This window comes from Megascapheus bottae, chromosome 28 (genome assembly GCF_031878675.1).
Source record: "Megascapheus bottae isolate mThoBot1 chromosome 28, mThoBot2.hap1, whole genome shotgun sequence".
In the NCBI taxonomy this organism is placed as follows: domain Eukaryota; kingdom Metazoa; phylum Chordata; class Mammalia; order Rodentia; family Geomyidae; genus Megascapheus; species Megascapheus bottae.
In genome coordinates, this window is record NC_143536.1 from 8,249,713 (window position 1) to 8,265,240 (window position 15,528).

The 15,528-nt window shown below is 51.8% G+C and overlaps 1 protein-coding gene across 6 annotated transcripts in view; it reads right to left on the reverse strand.

The window, feature by feature from the left end:
• Pxn (paxillin) overlaps window positions 1-15,528 on the reverse strand; it is a 45,279-nt gene that overhangs the window by 5,826 nt on the left and 23,925 nt on the right. For 2 of the 6 annotated variants that reach the window (XM_090320248.1, XM_090320246.1), the window contains exons 2-6: window positions 6,164-6,390; window positions 5,758-5,873; window positions 5,215-5,351; window positions 4,917-5,118; window positions 3,885-4,020 (exon numbers count right to left, since the gene is read on the reverse strand). In XM_090320248.1, coding sequence (XP_090176374.1) covers window positions 3,885-4,020; window positions 4,917-5,118; window positions 5,215-5,351; window positions 5,758-5,873; window positions 6,164-6,390 — 818 coding nt within the window. Of the gene's footprint in view, window positions 1-130; window positions 407-1,612; window positions 2,471-3,884; window positions 4,021-4,916; window positions 5,352-5,431; window positions 5,527-5,757; window positions 5,874-6,163; window positions 6,394-15,528 lie in introns of those variants that run through there. The other 4 variants (XM_090320252.1, XM_090320251.1, XM_090320247.1 and 1 more) reach the window with 4 other exon arrangements.

The window sequence follows — 15,528 nt, forward strand, 5'->3', positions numbered from 1 at the left end:
TAGGACACACACCCCACCCCAACCACACCCCCACACCCCCACACCCACTCAGATCTCTCCTCCAGGCAGAGCTAGGGCAGAGGAAGTATCTAGATGCCCACTGCCCAGGCCCTGGGCTGCTCCTGGCTACCTTCTCTACAAGCTGCCCCCCAGCCCGCCTCCCACGTGGCTGCACGGTGATGACGACACCCTCAGTCAGCCAGTCCTGGGTGGAGGCCCCTCCTGGCCCTGCTGTCTCTTCTGCCTCCGGCTGGATGCCCAGCCGGCCCTGCAGCTCTGCGATGAGCCGCTCCTGGGATGGGGTCCTGCTTAGGATGGCAGGGTCCAGCCGGCGGCGAGGGGAGGGCTCCCGGGACATGGGGTGCGCATGGCCTGTCTCCCGGCTCCTCCTGATCACAGAGCGGATCTGGGGGTGGAGGGAGAAGCTGTCACTGTCTTGTGTAGACAGGGTACCATGCCATTCACTCCACACGCGGGTGTCCAAGAGGAGCAGAAGGCAGAATGCAACGGCCAGGAAAGAGCCACGCTGAGAAGCAAAGAGGGAGAAGACAGACAAGGACTGGCTCAGGAGCACAGGCTGAAAGAGCCCGCTGGCCTGGCATATACTTCCAAATCAGCCTCTGACCTTGGCGAGGCACTTAACTCCCAAGGACCTCAGCTTCTCCATCCTTAAAATGGGGCTGACTCTATTTTCTTGGCATATCTCACAAGATAATAAAAAAATTATTTGAGAGAATGTACATGGATGCCCTTAACAGGGCTTTAGTCTTTTTCTCTTTTGTCTCTCAGGAGAAAACTGTAGGGTTTCATTTTCTCTAAGTCCTTCTTTGTATGTGTTGGTCCTGGGGCTTGAACTCAGGGCCTGGGCTTGGTCCCTGAGTTTTTGTGTTCAAGAACAGCACTCTATCATTTGAGCCACTTCTGGCTTTTTGGAGATCAGAGCCTCATGGACTTTTTCACCTGGACTCACTTTGAGGTTTGATCCTCAGCTCTCAACTTCTTTGAGTAATTAGGATTACGGCATAAGCCACTGGTACCCAATTCTGTCTTTTAGACCACTTTTTTCTTCTTTATATTATAAACTACTCGACTGCATATTTGAGGGGCTTTTGTTGTTTTGGAAAAGAGTTTCTTGCTTTCTTAGTCAAGCAAGAAACAGATTAATACCAGTGGTAGCAGCTATGGAGTCCTAGGAATTTTCTAATCCTCTGCACTGCCTTGGTAGGCAATGGTTTATTATTATCCCCATTTGAAAGATGAGGAAATTGAGTCCAAGCATGGTTGCCCAAGGTCACAAAGGTAGCAAATGCTGGTGGTTCTGCTTATGGCTCTCCATAGTTCCGGAGGTCATGCTTCAGCCATTTTGCATATCAGAATGTTGAGGGCAGCTTGTCTGGAGGGAAAAACCTTGCACAAGCAAGAAGCAGGTCATCGCTGTGAGAAATGGAAGCATACAAGAGCGATGCCAAGAACTCACCCCCAGAGTAAGGGCCCCCAGCACTTCCTGCCAGGCAGACACACATGCAGTAGAGGCTGCATGCAGTTAGCGGGGAGTGGCCCACATTCTGACTGGCAAGGCCCATGCCTAGTGGCTGCTCAAGCTAGTGCCTGCCTGGCCAGAGGTGGAAATCCTCTCTGTGGCATAGGGTGTGCCCGTGACCATGGCATGTGGAAGCTCCGGCTGATCCTTTATGGCTTCAGGAGCAGTTTTGGTGTTCTCTGGCATCCTTGAGGTTTCGAGTCCCTGGGCCGGTACCTCCAGGGTTCCCCTCTGGGGCTTCTCTCCACCTAACTGCTGCTCCTTATCACCCGAGGCAGGGCAGCTGCTTTCCACACCCCCTGACTCTGTCTGTGCCCCCTCCTTCGGCAGGCCACATTCCTCTGTGAGACTCCAGGTATCTGGGAAGATGGTCTGACGGTCCACTGCCACAACTGCTGGCTCAATTACTTCCTGAGTCTCAGGACTGGAGGCCACCAAAGCCCATGGACGTTTGCAGGTGGCAGCCACAACCTCCCCTGGACATTCGGAGTTAGCCGGTGGTCCCTGCAGCTCTCCAGGCTCCTGGGGTCCTGTGTTCCTGGCAGGGCGTAGGGTGTTGCAAAGGGGAGCCACAGAGGGCTCACTCGTGGGGTTCAGCAGGCCCCAGCTAACTTGAGAATGGCTCTTGGCATCAAGTGACCCTGGAGAACCCTCTAAAGAGGGAGGCTTTGAGCTGTGGGTATCAGACAGCACCCCAAGACCAGCCAAATCAAGCCAGCTAGAGGCCACAGGAGGTAGAAGGTCCCATCTATTTTCCCCAGTACAGAGAACCTCTGGGGTACAGTTTTGGCCGTGAGGGGAGGCTTGAATGGTAGACCGCAGGAACGCAGAAGGCAGGGGAGAAGATGGACAAGGAAGGGGTTGGGGTGGGGTGGTGGCTGAATGGGGAGGGGGCCCCAGAGAGCTCAGGGCCACAGCAGAGGAGCTAGTCTGGAGGAGAAAAAAAAAAAAAAAAAAAAAAACAAAGGAAGAGGGAGAAAGGAGAGAAGAATATGAAGACAGGTGAGGAAGGATGCTCGAAGCAAGGGGAAGGCTTGGCCTTCAGGTTTGGACAGCCCCCCTCCACCCTGTCCCATGGTAGACACAATATAGCTTTGTCTTTTGAAGACTCTGACCCCATAAAAAGCTTTTTTGGGCTTTGTATCCTCAGACCTCATGAAACCTGGCCAACAGAAAACAGCCCCAAAGCCATCCATGTTTGTGAGGTCACCAGGGGAGATGCAAAGAAGACTAAGGTGAGGCAACCAGGGAGATTAGCCTCAAATGCAAGGCAGCTGCTGGGCCTTCCTGGGCCAGCTCACCAACCCTCCCAGACGATTTCCATGTCTCCCGTCCTTGCCCTCGGGCAGCATCTCTTCAACTATCTTAGAAAGCAAGAGCAGCCTTTGGGGCATACCAGCATAGGCCAGTGCTCCAATGAATCCACTCACTTGCCTCGCTGGCTCCTCAGACTCATGGCAGCGCAGCAAGGTTCACAAGCCCCTATTCAACCCACCATGCGAGCCTCCACTGGAGGGAGGCAGGAAGCACCACTGGGGCCAAGGATGCACAGCCAGCTTGCTTCCCTTCTCATGTTCCCTAAGTTGTACTCTGAAGGTCTCTAGCTGACCCACACGGAGCTGAAGTCAGCAATTACTGGAGAGTTCTGTCAATATCAATGCCTGTGGAGACACTGCATCCTCTAAATAAAACATCACAGGTTGGCAGGACTGGAGAGGCCCGGAAGAGGTGGGGCAGGGTCCCTTGTGCAGGCCAGGCCCAAAAGCCGGACAGGTTAGGTTTCCCAGACAAGGCTCCCAAGAACTCAGGCCCCTGAAGCCAAGCCTGGAGGGAGGGAAGGGAGGATAGGAAGAGGTAGGGAAGGGAGGCCTGTGGACTCAATCTCCAGAGGCAGAAAGAAAGAGGATGTGCTGTGGATAGCTAGCGTGGGAGATGGGGCTCTGAGGGAAATGACCTCCCAAGCATGGGATCCCAGGGCCCTCAGGGCCCAGCAGAGCACCCCCTCCCCCACTGCGAATAGCCACCAACACAGGGCCCTTTGTCTCTGTGTCCCAGCCTCCTGATTCCCTTGACCTGGGTACTAAGAGGGAGGAAGGAATGTCCCTGCTGAGCACTTTTCTAGCTTTTCTACATTCACTGGTTTGCTCAGAGCTCAAGTCCCAAAGAACGTCTGGCCTCCCTCCGAGGGATCCAACTGTCCTGGCAAGGCCAGGGGCATTGTGAAGTCTTTAACTCAGGCAAAGCACCCCAACACTGAGGTCCAGCTACTCAAACAGAGGTAAGGAGGAGAAGAACAAAGGGGAGGTTGCAGGGGGTGTAAGGAAGATAGTGGGGCCAAGGGCACCTTGAAATCTGACAAGGAGGCCATCAGCTCGTCCAGCTCCCTGGTGGCAGAGGAGGCGGAGATGCGCGTCTGTTGCTGGCTGGATGTGACTCGCTGTGGGCTGCTCATCTCACCCTGGTTCACAGTGATGGCGGGGCTGCAGGGCAGGCATGGTGTCAGGGGGAGCCCAGAAGCCAGCCCCAGGCTTGGGAGGGGAGCAGGTCAATGTTTCAGCTCTGACCCTGGAGTCTTAATGCCTCCCCTGCAGGAGACCACCAGTGCCCATTAGCCTGGAGACCCTCCATGGGGAGAGGGCTATCAGCCAGGAAGACAGTGCTCTGAGGCAAACTGACTAGGGAGAAGATAGGGCAGCTCAAATAGAACCTCTGCCAGGAAGGCTCCTCTGCCCCCAGCCCCAAAGAGAAGTTCACATATTAAACATACCCAAGCTGTATCCCCTGCAACTGTACAAGGACGTAAATTACTACAATAACATGATCACACCAGTAAGAGCTAATGTCATTATTTCTCATAGGTATCGGCAGCTAGGGCCCCCAAACCATTCCAAACGCTTCACATATATTGTTTGGTCTCATCTCTACCAAGGTAGGTACTCATATCCCAATTATCTGCTCGTCCCATTTTTGGTTTTGGATTGTTGAGACAGGGTCTCACTCTATAGCTCAGGCTGGACTCAAACTCTTGATCCTCCTGATTCAAGTTCCTGAAAGCTAGAATTTACTGACATAAGCTACCATGCTCTTGTCTTTTGGAAAGAGCATGAGCACTCACAAATAGCAACTGGCAGAGCCAAAATATGAATGCTATTGTAGGCTACAAAGCCTGAAATCACAGCCACTAAACTACAGGTAGTTTCTGTATCCACAATGCCTGCCTTTTCTCTTTAGTAATGGCTGGCTGGCAACAGGAACGGTCTCCACTGGACTATACTGTACCCTCAGGCCCTGGAAACAACGGACACTTATGGACACTGGAGCCTGGGCCCTGGCTGGGCGAAATGTTCCCCAGCCCGGGAGAGCTGTGGATACTCACACAGGGCTGGGCACTGAGCTCTCCAGTTCATCCAAGAGGCTCTCCACGCTGGGCCGCACATCCTCCAGGCCCCGGCTGCCATTCCGCTTTGGCTTCTCCTTCATCAGAGGCCCAGCTTTGCTCCCCACAGGACTATTATTCTCTGGGATGCCATAGTGAGGGCTCAGGGCCCCAGGTAGTGGGGGGCTGGAGTTGGCTTCATCTTGGAAAGGAAGAGGGGGGGGAAATGGCTGCTCAGCCCTTGAGCCCTCCAGGGATCTGGAGGTGGTCAGAAGAAAGCCTGGGGACCCAAGCCTACCTGCAGGGAAGCTTGGAGAATTATGCTGCACAGCGTTGAGTTCCAGCAGTAAGCGGTCGAGTTCTGAGAGGTTGCTGCCCAGGGAGGAGCTCATTACGGTAGGTGAAGGCTCAGCCGATTTCTGCTTGTTGGGGAAGCTTTAAGGAGCAGAGGAAATAAGTGAAGGGTACTCACCCAAATTCCCAAGGCCCATAAGGTAGAACAAAGTCTCTCTTACAAGCAAGCAGAGGGCAGGGAAAGGATGTGGTAAGGAGCCTGAAGGAAGTCTTGCTTCAGGTCCTCAACAGCTTGGATATGCTGTAAGAACCTAGACCCTCCACTATATGGAGACGTCCTTGAGAAGACAGGGCCCAGCTGAAAGACGGGGAGTGGCTAGGAACCTCCCAGTCTTCTGGAGTTCAACCAATGGCTCTGGTGACAGAACCCCCTAGGGCCACTCCTCCCTGGCCTCAGTTATCTCCCACCCTAGCCCGGTTTCCCAGCAGAAAAGACAGGTAGCAGGGGTGGAGGAGGCGGCAGGCAGCAGTGCTGGGCTGGTGATACCTGTACACGTGCTCCTCCTCACCGGCTCGGGAGCACGGAGAGCCAACACCGTCGTGGGGGTCAGAGGCACTGGACGTTTTGGCACTGGAGCCGTACACAGGTGATGGGGATGGAGGCTTCAGGGAAAAATTAAAAAGTGTACTGAAAACGCTCCCAAAGGAAGGGCAGCAATGGGGAAGAGGAGCAGCCCCAGTCAACCCCGGGGCAGCTCTGCTCACAGCCAGTCTCATCGGAATTTCCAGCCTGGCTGGATGATTAATAATTGGTCATTGCGCCCCTTACACAGTGGGTAGGAAGAGCAATGTCCACTTGGGAACAGCCATGTCCCCTGACCCAGACCCCAATCCCATTCCTCCACTGGCTCCCCAAACCTCTGCTAGGTAAACTCCTTTGGGGGGCATCATACCTGCTGGTGGGTGAGTCGGGAGCCACTTGGCTGCCACTGGTCTAAGGGGGTAAGGATGGTGCCGTTAAGAGCCTCACTGGACGGGGGTGGTGGGACAGGGGGCGGCACTGCAATCTCCTGGTAGGTGTGGTTTCCAGTTGGGTACGAGTAGGGGGGCTCCTCAGACAGGAACACAGGCCGCTTGGAGATGTGGGAGGTGGTGGACTCCAAGTCCGCCAGCAAGGCGTCTGCAAAGAGCCAAGTATGGGGAGGAGGTGAACGTCAGGTCTCCTGGAAACTTTCCAGGGGCTGTGCCCTGCCTGCTGTACCTCAAGAGCTAACGACCGCTGGGTACCTGCCCCACCCAGGGGAGAAATGACTAGCCTTAGGCCAGGAAGCTGCCAGCCCAGACCAGCCTGGCAAAGAATTGGCTCCTAAAACCTCTCTCCTCTCCCTCAAGCCCAGCCTGAAAGCACTTGGGACTCTCCTACCTCTGGGTGTCAGGCTCCTGGCTCTGCGTTCCTCCTGACAGAGCTATGCTGTTGGCTGGGGCAAGTGAGAAATGCTGGCCTGAAACTCTGATTCCGTAGAGCACCAAGGAGAGTGGATGGGAGGGGCCCCACGTCACAGGGAGGGGCCCAGCAGTGCCAGGACCTCACTGAACTCCCAGTGCCTAGGCTTTCTCAGCCCAAAGATAGGAGGGGTCTCCCTCTCTTCTCCACCCTTGACCACCTGCCCTCCTGACCAAGTACAAGCAGAATCCCAAGCTCTAAGCTCTTCCTTGCGGCTCCAGGATATGGGGTAAGGTAGGTGTGTGGGGAAGGGCTTTGAATGAAATGGTGCAAGAGTCCCTTGGTGGGGGCTCGCAGGTCTGCTCTACTGCTCTGCTGGCTAGTTTCCAAAGCCTGGCAAGTGGCCCAGCCCCAGAGGCTCCAAGGCCCTGTTACGCTGCTTTTAACAGCAGCATGGGCCCTCAAGAACAAGCTTCTGTTATCCCAGGCCCCAACAGCCAAATGGGAACCCTGTGTCTCCCCGTCTCCAAACAAGAAGGTTACAGCTAGAAGGCCAAGGGTAGGAGCTGCTGACTTTCCCACCGCCTCCCTCTACCTCAGGCCAGCCCAGGGCCCAGCCAGCCTGCTGTGTCCCAAAGCCTGCTCACTCTCAGATCCTCTGCTCTCAGGGTAGTAGTCACAAAGGCAATGGCTACACTTATTCCCCTTTGCTAGCAAGTCACTGCACTATGCTGGGCTTGAGGTGGAGAGAAGGCAGGACTCCATGACTCCTCAGAATCCACAAGCCTACAAGGAGCTGCTGTGACAGCCAGATGACCTCAAAGTTAAAGATCCAAGCTTTGAGAACTGCCCGTCGAATCCTTCCTTGCAGCCCTGTCCCCAGTTCCACTCCCACCCAGAGAAGAGAGAAGGAAGCAAGGCTCTTACCCAAGCCCACGGGCCACACCTCCCCCCCTGCCAGTCCTGATGTCCTACCTCCCTAGACCGACCACCGCTACTGGCGGCTCCTGCCCAGATGGCCAAGATCCTGAGGGGGGAGCCCTGGTCTCCTACTTCGGAAGGTCAGATTCCTCTTCTGAATATCAGTTCCTGCAGCCCCCTCCCCTCCAGGTCTGACTTCCTGCCTCAAACAAACCGGAATTACAGAGAGTCTAGGAAACAGCAGAAAAGGAACTAGCATTGAAGGCCAATCCTGGTGGTTTCTCTGGGGCCATACCTGCTGCCTGGGCTCCCCAGTGTCCCTACTTCCTCTGGGCCTAAGCCCACAAGGGTGGGGTTCCTCCTCCTCTAAGCTGGGCAGAGCCAACGAGGCAACCTCCCATGACTACCCAGAGCAGGCAACAAGTGCAACCCTGCCTACCTTGCCACAAGGATACGAGCAAAACTGAGCTCCTCTTACCGGGCATGGTGGCTCACGCCTATAATCCTAGCTGCTCATGAGGCTGAGATCTGAGGATCACGGTTCAAAGCCAACCCAACACTAAATAAAGACCATGAGACTCTTATCTCCAATTAACCATTAGAAAATGGGAAGAGGCCCTATGACTCAAGGAGTAGGGTGGTAGTCTTGAGTCCAAGCGCCACAACTGACCAAAACTAAAAAATAAAAATAAAAAAACTGAGCTCCTAAGGCAGCCCTGTCCCCTGCTGCCAAAGCTAGATGTGACATTGCCGGGCTCTGAATACTCGGCTGGTCAGATGGCCAGCCTTCCCCGCTAAGCACTCTAGAGTCAGGGATTCCATTGCCCACTCATCAGACCCCCACAAGCACTGATTTAAAGCACTGATTTACAAACTGGATTCCCACAGGATCTTTTCAACAGATACCTAAAATGGTTAGATTGCTGGTTGGGGATGCAGCCCCAGGCACTGAGACAACAGATCACTAGTCCTACGAGAGGGTGGGAAGTGGAGAAGTGACCAGCAGTCCTAGAGTTGAGCCAGTCTCAAGTTCAAGTCCCAGCTCTTCCACAGATTAACTAAGCTGCCCAGCAAATTACTCAGCTTCTCTGAGCCCTACTTTCCTTGGTAAATTGTGGTGCATAGCATACTCCGCAATATGAGTGTCAGGGTTATGAGATGTAACAGATGTAACTGCAAACATCTGGATGTATTTGCTTTGTGAAATCCAGAAAAAAGAGAGAGGAATAAAAACAAAAAACAGATCTTCTTCATGGTGGCTTAAGCCTGTAATCCTAACTACTCAGGAGGCTGAGGTCTGAGGATCATGTTTCAAAGCCAGCCCAGGCACTAAAGACCATGAGACTCTTATCTCCAGTTAACCACCAGAAAAGGGGAAGTGAGGCTTTGGCTCAAGGGGTTGGGCTCAAGGGGTAGCTGAAGAGCTCAGGGACAACGCCCAGGCCCAGAGTTCAAGTCCCATGACCCACTCAAAAAAAAAAAAAATCCTCTTCCAAGATGGTAGGATGTGAATGAGATGGGCACAGGACAAGCTTCTCCAGAAAAATAAAGCAATAAAGTACCATTCCAAGTACAGCTGGTGGGAATGTCAAAGAGAAGGCATATCATTTCCCAGTTTTCTCCAATTTTCTAGCTGAGAGAGGAAGCCTAGCCCGGGATCTCTGCTACTTCTTCCTCTTCTCTCTCCAGCCTTAGCCCTGGCCTGATGATTTGGAAGGGACTTGGCACCTCTATCTCCCAAGATGCCATGATGCATTCACAGAAGAGAGTCAGGAGTACAGGAGATTTTGAACTCTACTTTGGATTCTGAAGGCTGCAGATGTCAGACACTTCCTCACAGGTTGCAAAATGGTTAAGGGCCAAAGTCCCCTTGCTACAGCAACAAACTCCTCCCCTGGCTTGAGTAAACAGAGCCAGGAAGACAGTCACAGAAAGCAGTTCACTAACAGATGAGAGGCTCCCCACCATTCAGCCACAGCTTCAACTTTCTGTCCAGCTTAAAATACCCAAGAGGGTGGCCTCGGGAATTCTTTCTACTCATACCTCAAGGAAAGTGTCAGAGACCACCAGAACTCTGAAACATACTCTTTTTCCCACATGCTAGAAGGACAGGTTCCAGGTGCTCTTCCTGGCACCAGATGAGGGCCCTCATTTAGACTCATGAGGCCTCAAATGTTCTTCATCATCACTCTAAGTTTCTGGGTCCAGACTGCGACCATCCAAACTCGTCACTTTTCAGGAAAAAGCTCTTTTTGGGGTTTTCATCCTCTGGGTTGTTTTTTTTTTAATCTCTCAGAACAAAAAGGAAATATGCCCTGGCATGTGCACCCACAGAGGAGAGGAAGCCAAGGAGATCAGGCAGGTTGTTGCAAAGCTAGGGGGCAGTCTATGTGGTGCAAAGTCCCCTGCCAGGCCATGCAGCTCTAGCCAGCTGAGGAAGAGGTGTAGACATTTGTGGCTAACCACCAGAGGGCGCCATTGTCCCATTCGCTTCCTGCCACTGGGAGGGCAATCAAACGTAGTTGCTGAAGACCCAGGGAGCTCCTAGCCACAATGAATTTTAATCCTGAGAAAAGTTGGCTGAGTTGCAGAAGTAAAACATGCTACTAAGAGGAACACAAAGTCTCCTGGGTGCCAAGACCTTGGGGCTGTGCCTGTAACACACTCTCCTCTGGAGGTGCAACCAAGGGCAGCATGTAGTTTTATTCATCTTCTTGGAGGGACACATTTCCTCATTTCCAGTGCTCTCTGCAAACATGGAGCTGAAGGCAAGCAATAGTGACACACAGTGCAGAGGCCCTTTCCTACACCTGGGCAAACACTGTAATCCTCCGGGGGAGGGTGGAAACCTAAGATCTGTAGCCTTGAGAGGGTTAAGAGGCTGACATCCCTAGCCTGCCAGAGAAGAACCTGAGGGGCCAGTCTGCCCACATTCCAAATGCATGCTGCAGCTGTCTGTGCCCCTCAAGTTCCCTCAGCAGGCCAGTAGAGGGAATCTGGAGTCTCCTCATTCCTACACCACCCTGTGGAGACCCGGGCTGGTCCACAAATGAAGGAACACACAACACTCAAGAATGTGCTACAATCTGGGCTCACACCAGTAATCCTAGCTACTCAGGAGGTTGAGATCTGAGGATCAAGGTTCAAAACCAGCCTGGGCACAAAAGGACCTAAAACTATCTTCAATTAACCTCTAGAAAATAGGAAGTGGGACTTGGCTCAAAGATAAGGTTCAAGGGTAAGAGCTCAGAAACAGTGCCTAGCCTCAGGGGGAGTGTGGTAGCTTTGAGCTAAAGAGCTCAGGGACAATACCTAGGCTGAGTTCAAGCCCCATGACCCACACACACACACAAAAATACTACAGAAAATCAACAGGATTGAGGGTAGAGCTCAGTCTAGAGCCTTTTATGAGGCCATGGGTTCAGAACCCCGCACCAAGAGAAAAAAAGAGAAAGACAGAAAAAGACAGACAAGGAGAGGCTGACAGAAAAAGAATGAACATGGGTCAAATCTTTCCACCCCCACTCCAAGTGGAGCAAAGAAACAAGCCCTCTCACAGCCGGGCTTCCTCCTACCTAGGCTTAGCCACCACATTTTAGTATGTGACAAAGACTGTCAACACCGGATGCCTAGTGCTAGACAAATGCCAAGAGAGATGAGAAGTTTCACCAAGGATGGCTCAAGTGTATAGGGGAAGGAGGGAGGGAAGCACAAGACCTAGAGCTTCCATTCTCTCCTCCCAGGATCTAAGGATACAGCACATTACAACTTGCACAGGGCAGGAGAGTGTCAGAGCCACACGTCCTATCCAGTGGCTGAACTGTTTGGATGGGGAATGGCTGAGTTTCCTCTCCTGCCATATAGGAATGATCACTTCACTTACAGGAGAAGGCAGTAGAGTGCTGCTCATACTTATGATCCTAGATACTCAGGAGACTGAGATCTGAGGATTGAGGTTCAAAGCCAGCCCAGGCAGGAAAGTCCATGAGCTGCAGCTCAACTGGTAGAGCATTAGCCTTGAACAACAACAAAAAAAGCTCAGAGGCAGTATCGAGGCCGTCAATTCAAGCATTAATTAATTAACTAGTTAACGAGAAGGTCCACATAAATTGCCCACAGAGCAGAGGGCTGGAAACAGTACACTATCAGTAATTTGAAGGTGCTGGGCCAGGGAGCTCCTTTTCAGAAATGTTCATCCCTTGAAAGAAAAGCACTTCCCTCCCCAGTCAACATTCTATGGAATCCTGAGCCAGCAAGAAGAGCCCCATTCTGGCCAAAACAAAGCCTTAGAGAAAAGCATAGCATCAGATTCTCTACATCCGAACCCCTGGCTAGGGTGGGACAGGTAAAGAAGGAGCTCTTTGATAGCTTTCTCCTACCTTCCCAAGACTGGCAGGCTGCCCTGCCTCAATTCTCACCCCCCTGACCAGAGCTCAAGACTCAGGCCTTCTAGCTTCAGCCCCAGGCAGTAGGAGATGGATGGTGCTCTAGCCAAAAGGAAGACTCACTCTACCAGGCCTTGCATTCTTTTTTTTTTTTTTTTTGCCGGTCCTGGGCTTGAGCTCAGGGCCTGAGCCCTGTCCTTGGACTTTCTCAAGGCTAGAGCTCTACCACTTGAGCCTCAGCACCACTTCTGGCTTTTTTTTTTTCTATGTATGTGGTAGCGAGGAATCGAACCCGGGTCTTTGTGCATGCTAGGCAAGCACTTTAACCACTAGGCCAAACTCCCGGCTCCAGGCCTTGCGTTCTTAAGGCCTGTCAGAAGTCCACAGCAAGCATCCTCTTTCAAAGCCCTCTTTCTATAGGCCAGGAAGGACCTGGAAGTTTCTTTGGAGCTAAGAAACAGGAGGAAGGAGCAGTGAACAAACAGCTCCCAAAGCCCCCAGACAGGCAGCAAATGACTGCCAGAGCTTGAAGGCCTTCCCAACAGCTAGGATCACTGTTCATGACTGCAGCCACTGTGCTTGCCTATGGTGTGGTATGGTGTGAAACCATCCCCACCCTCAGAGCACCTAGAGAAGCCCAGCCTTAACCGCCCCCACATCTTATTGAGTCCAAAACTGTGGGCAAAGGGGGATTCAGCCACAGTGCTGATCACCTGAGCAGTCTTGGTGGCAACCATTGTCACAGAAGCTGCTGGGCCCCTTAACTGTATGAGCTAGGGTTGTCTGCAGTGAGTGGGATTCAGCCCTTCTTAAGGAAGAAGTAATGTAAACAGCAGGACTAGCTCAGGGATGGTCTCATCAGGGCCCCTTTGGTGAGGCTCTTCTAGATTAGGAAGGAGAAGAGAGCAGGAAGACAGCCCCCCCTCACCCCTCCTCCAGGCCTGAGCACTAGAGCTGTTAGAGAAGAGGTAATGTAATCCGCAGCAGGGTGCTTTTACTGGGTGAGTAACTCTTCAGGAATGGGGAGCTGGGTATATTTATCCTGATAACCGTCCTGTCCAGTCCTGGAGAAAAGGCACATTAGTGTTCAGTAAGGGGCAATCCACAATTAGACCAGATCACTCTGCCCTCACTCAACCCAGGAACCCAGGGCCTGGACTAGGAACACAACCTCTGGAGGGTTCTCCAAGCTGAGTTCCTGTCAATGGTCTCTTCTCCAAGAATTATGCTCCAGTGAGGAGCCATGTCTATCTTGCTCAGTGCTGCATTCCCAGCAGCCAGATGAACAGTTGACTGATATAATGACTGAAAATGGGAAGAATGGGGATGGAGCAACAAGAAGAAAGAGCCAATGCCAAGGGGTAGATGGGAGCCCATATGCAGCCTTCTCTCTCTGGATGTTTTCTTTATCAACAGAACAGGCAGAATCTGATTTGGCAGCAAGCTCTGGATAGGGATGATGATTTGGTGGGGAGGGGATTTATATAGGACCTTTGGACTATGGAGGAATTTGTCTAAATCCAGGATGCCTCTACTATCTGAATCCTTGACAGGAACTGCACTCTTGGAAGGGATGGACGAGAAGCAGTCAATACCAGAGTGTCATTTAAATATTTAATAGTCATGCCTGGAGGTTATGAAGACTCAGCTACCAATTCTCCCTCGCTGACTCATGCTTCACTCAACAGGAACTGCCATCTTACTCTTATATCCCCAGAGGAAGTGTGGGCTAGGGTGACACACAGGAAAGCAGGGGAGAAATATTTTCCAACCTGCTGCAGGAAGGAGGGGAAGAAGGGGGGCAGGGAGACACCCTCTCGATAGGGCGGCTCCTTCCCAGTTTCCTATGAACCAGAGGTTGGTCTGTCTGCTGCCAGGCCCTGCCTAACATATGAATGTGCTGATAGCTTCATTTTCAGGTGTCTGGCTTGTGCCCAAGGTCACAGGGCAGAGGTAAGCAGAAATCCAAGAGAATGAAGACTGAAAGGTAATGGTGATGGTCACTCTGGGCTCTAGGCAAATGCCACTGTGCCAGTCCCCTTTGTGCCAGGTGCCCTGGTCCTAGTGCACCTGGCATCCAGTGGGTAGGTTCCTTCAGCTTCTTATCTGACTGAACTCTGGAGGTTGTGCAGTAGCAGATGATAGGAGTCAGAGAAGCCAAGGTTCTCTGAGCAAGTGCACTCACCTGCCCTCAGCCACAGTTCAAGCTGACAGAGCAGCTGAGTCTCACACCATAAAGAACTAAGTCTTTGTGGCCAAGATCAGTGGGTGCCTCCTTTCTGCAGAGCTTCCAGAATACCAAGGATTCATTTTCTTAGTCACCTCTGCATTACAGTCACCTCTTCAGCTCACCCAGAGACTCTGTACCTTTTAAGGTCAAATGAGGGCTCCTTTCAAGGCCCATCCCATAGTTCCTTCAATGGGTAAAACACGGATTCATATACAAAGGACAGACAGCTTCAAGCCCAGGAGACTCATGCACTGGAAATGTCCTCAGCTGTTCCAAATCCACTCTGCAATCTGGGCTCATCCAGGCAAGGGGGTCTGTTGCAAAGCAGGGTGGCTCTGGCTCCATGGGCCTCTCCCCCTGCTAATCACCAACAGAGGTTAGGAGGGGCTCAGCAGTGAGTCATCACTAGCCCACAGAGACCCGAACAGAAAGTTCAAAAGTTTGCTTTTTGTTCCTGGGATAAACTATAGTCTTTTTTCTTTCCTTTTTTTTTTTTTGCTATGTTTATTAATTTCATGGCACCCATTTCAAGTTTTGCCTAGTGAACACAGCCCATAATGGCTACAGAACAAGCCAGAGCTTCTCCTTTCTTCAGACTGCTAGCTGCCAGTTCCCTCTGATCAATTTTTCCTTCCCCATGTACCTACATGTCCACTTTCTACTCTCCACATTTAACTGGCCCTAAGTCTTACTAACCTTCACAGGACCCCTCCCCATTTCATGCACCTCCTCTTCTTCAACCAGCAGCATGGACTGGCATCCAAAGTCATACACAGCCCTGAATTCCAGTTCTGTCATCATTAGCTTTTTCTGCAAACATAGCTTATTTGAGCTTCCTGGAAATCTTCCTTTTTGGTTTGTTTGTGTATGGCAGTGGTGAGGCTTGAACCCAGAACCTGGGCAACTACTACTGACCTTTTTCTCTACTCAAGGCTAGAACTCTCCTACTGGAGCCATGCCTCCACCTCCGGCTTTTTGGCAGTCAATTGGAGGTAAGAGTCTCACAGACTTTCCTGCCTGGACTATCTTTGAATTGCAATCCTAAAATTTCCTAAGTAGCTAAAATTATAGGCATAAGGCACCAGTACCCTGCAATAGTTATATGTGGTAGGGAATATTGATAGAAAAAAAGGTCTATTTATGTTCAGTACTAACCTATTTTTGTTACCCTATTTTTGACATAGAAGGTCAGCTATACTTACCTAACCTCTCTGCCTACAAAGCAAGGGGAGAAACCCTGGAGTTGACAACATTCTTGTCTTAAAAAACTCTAAAACAGAGAATGAGAGGGAAAATGGTAAAGAAAAGCCAGGTGCAGTGGCTCATGCCTATAATTCT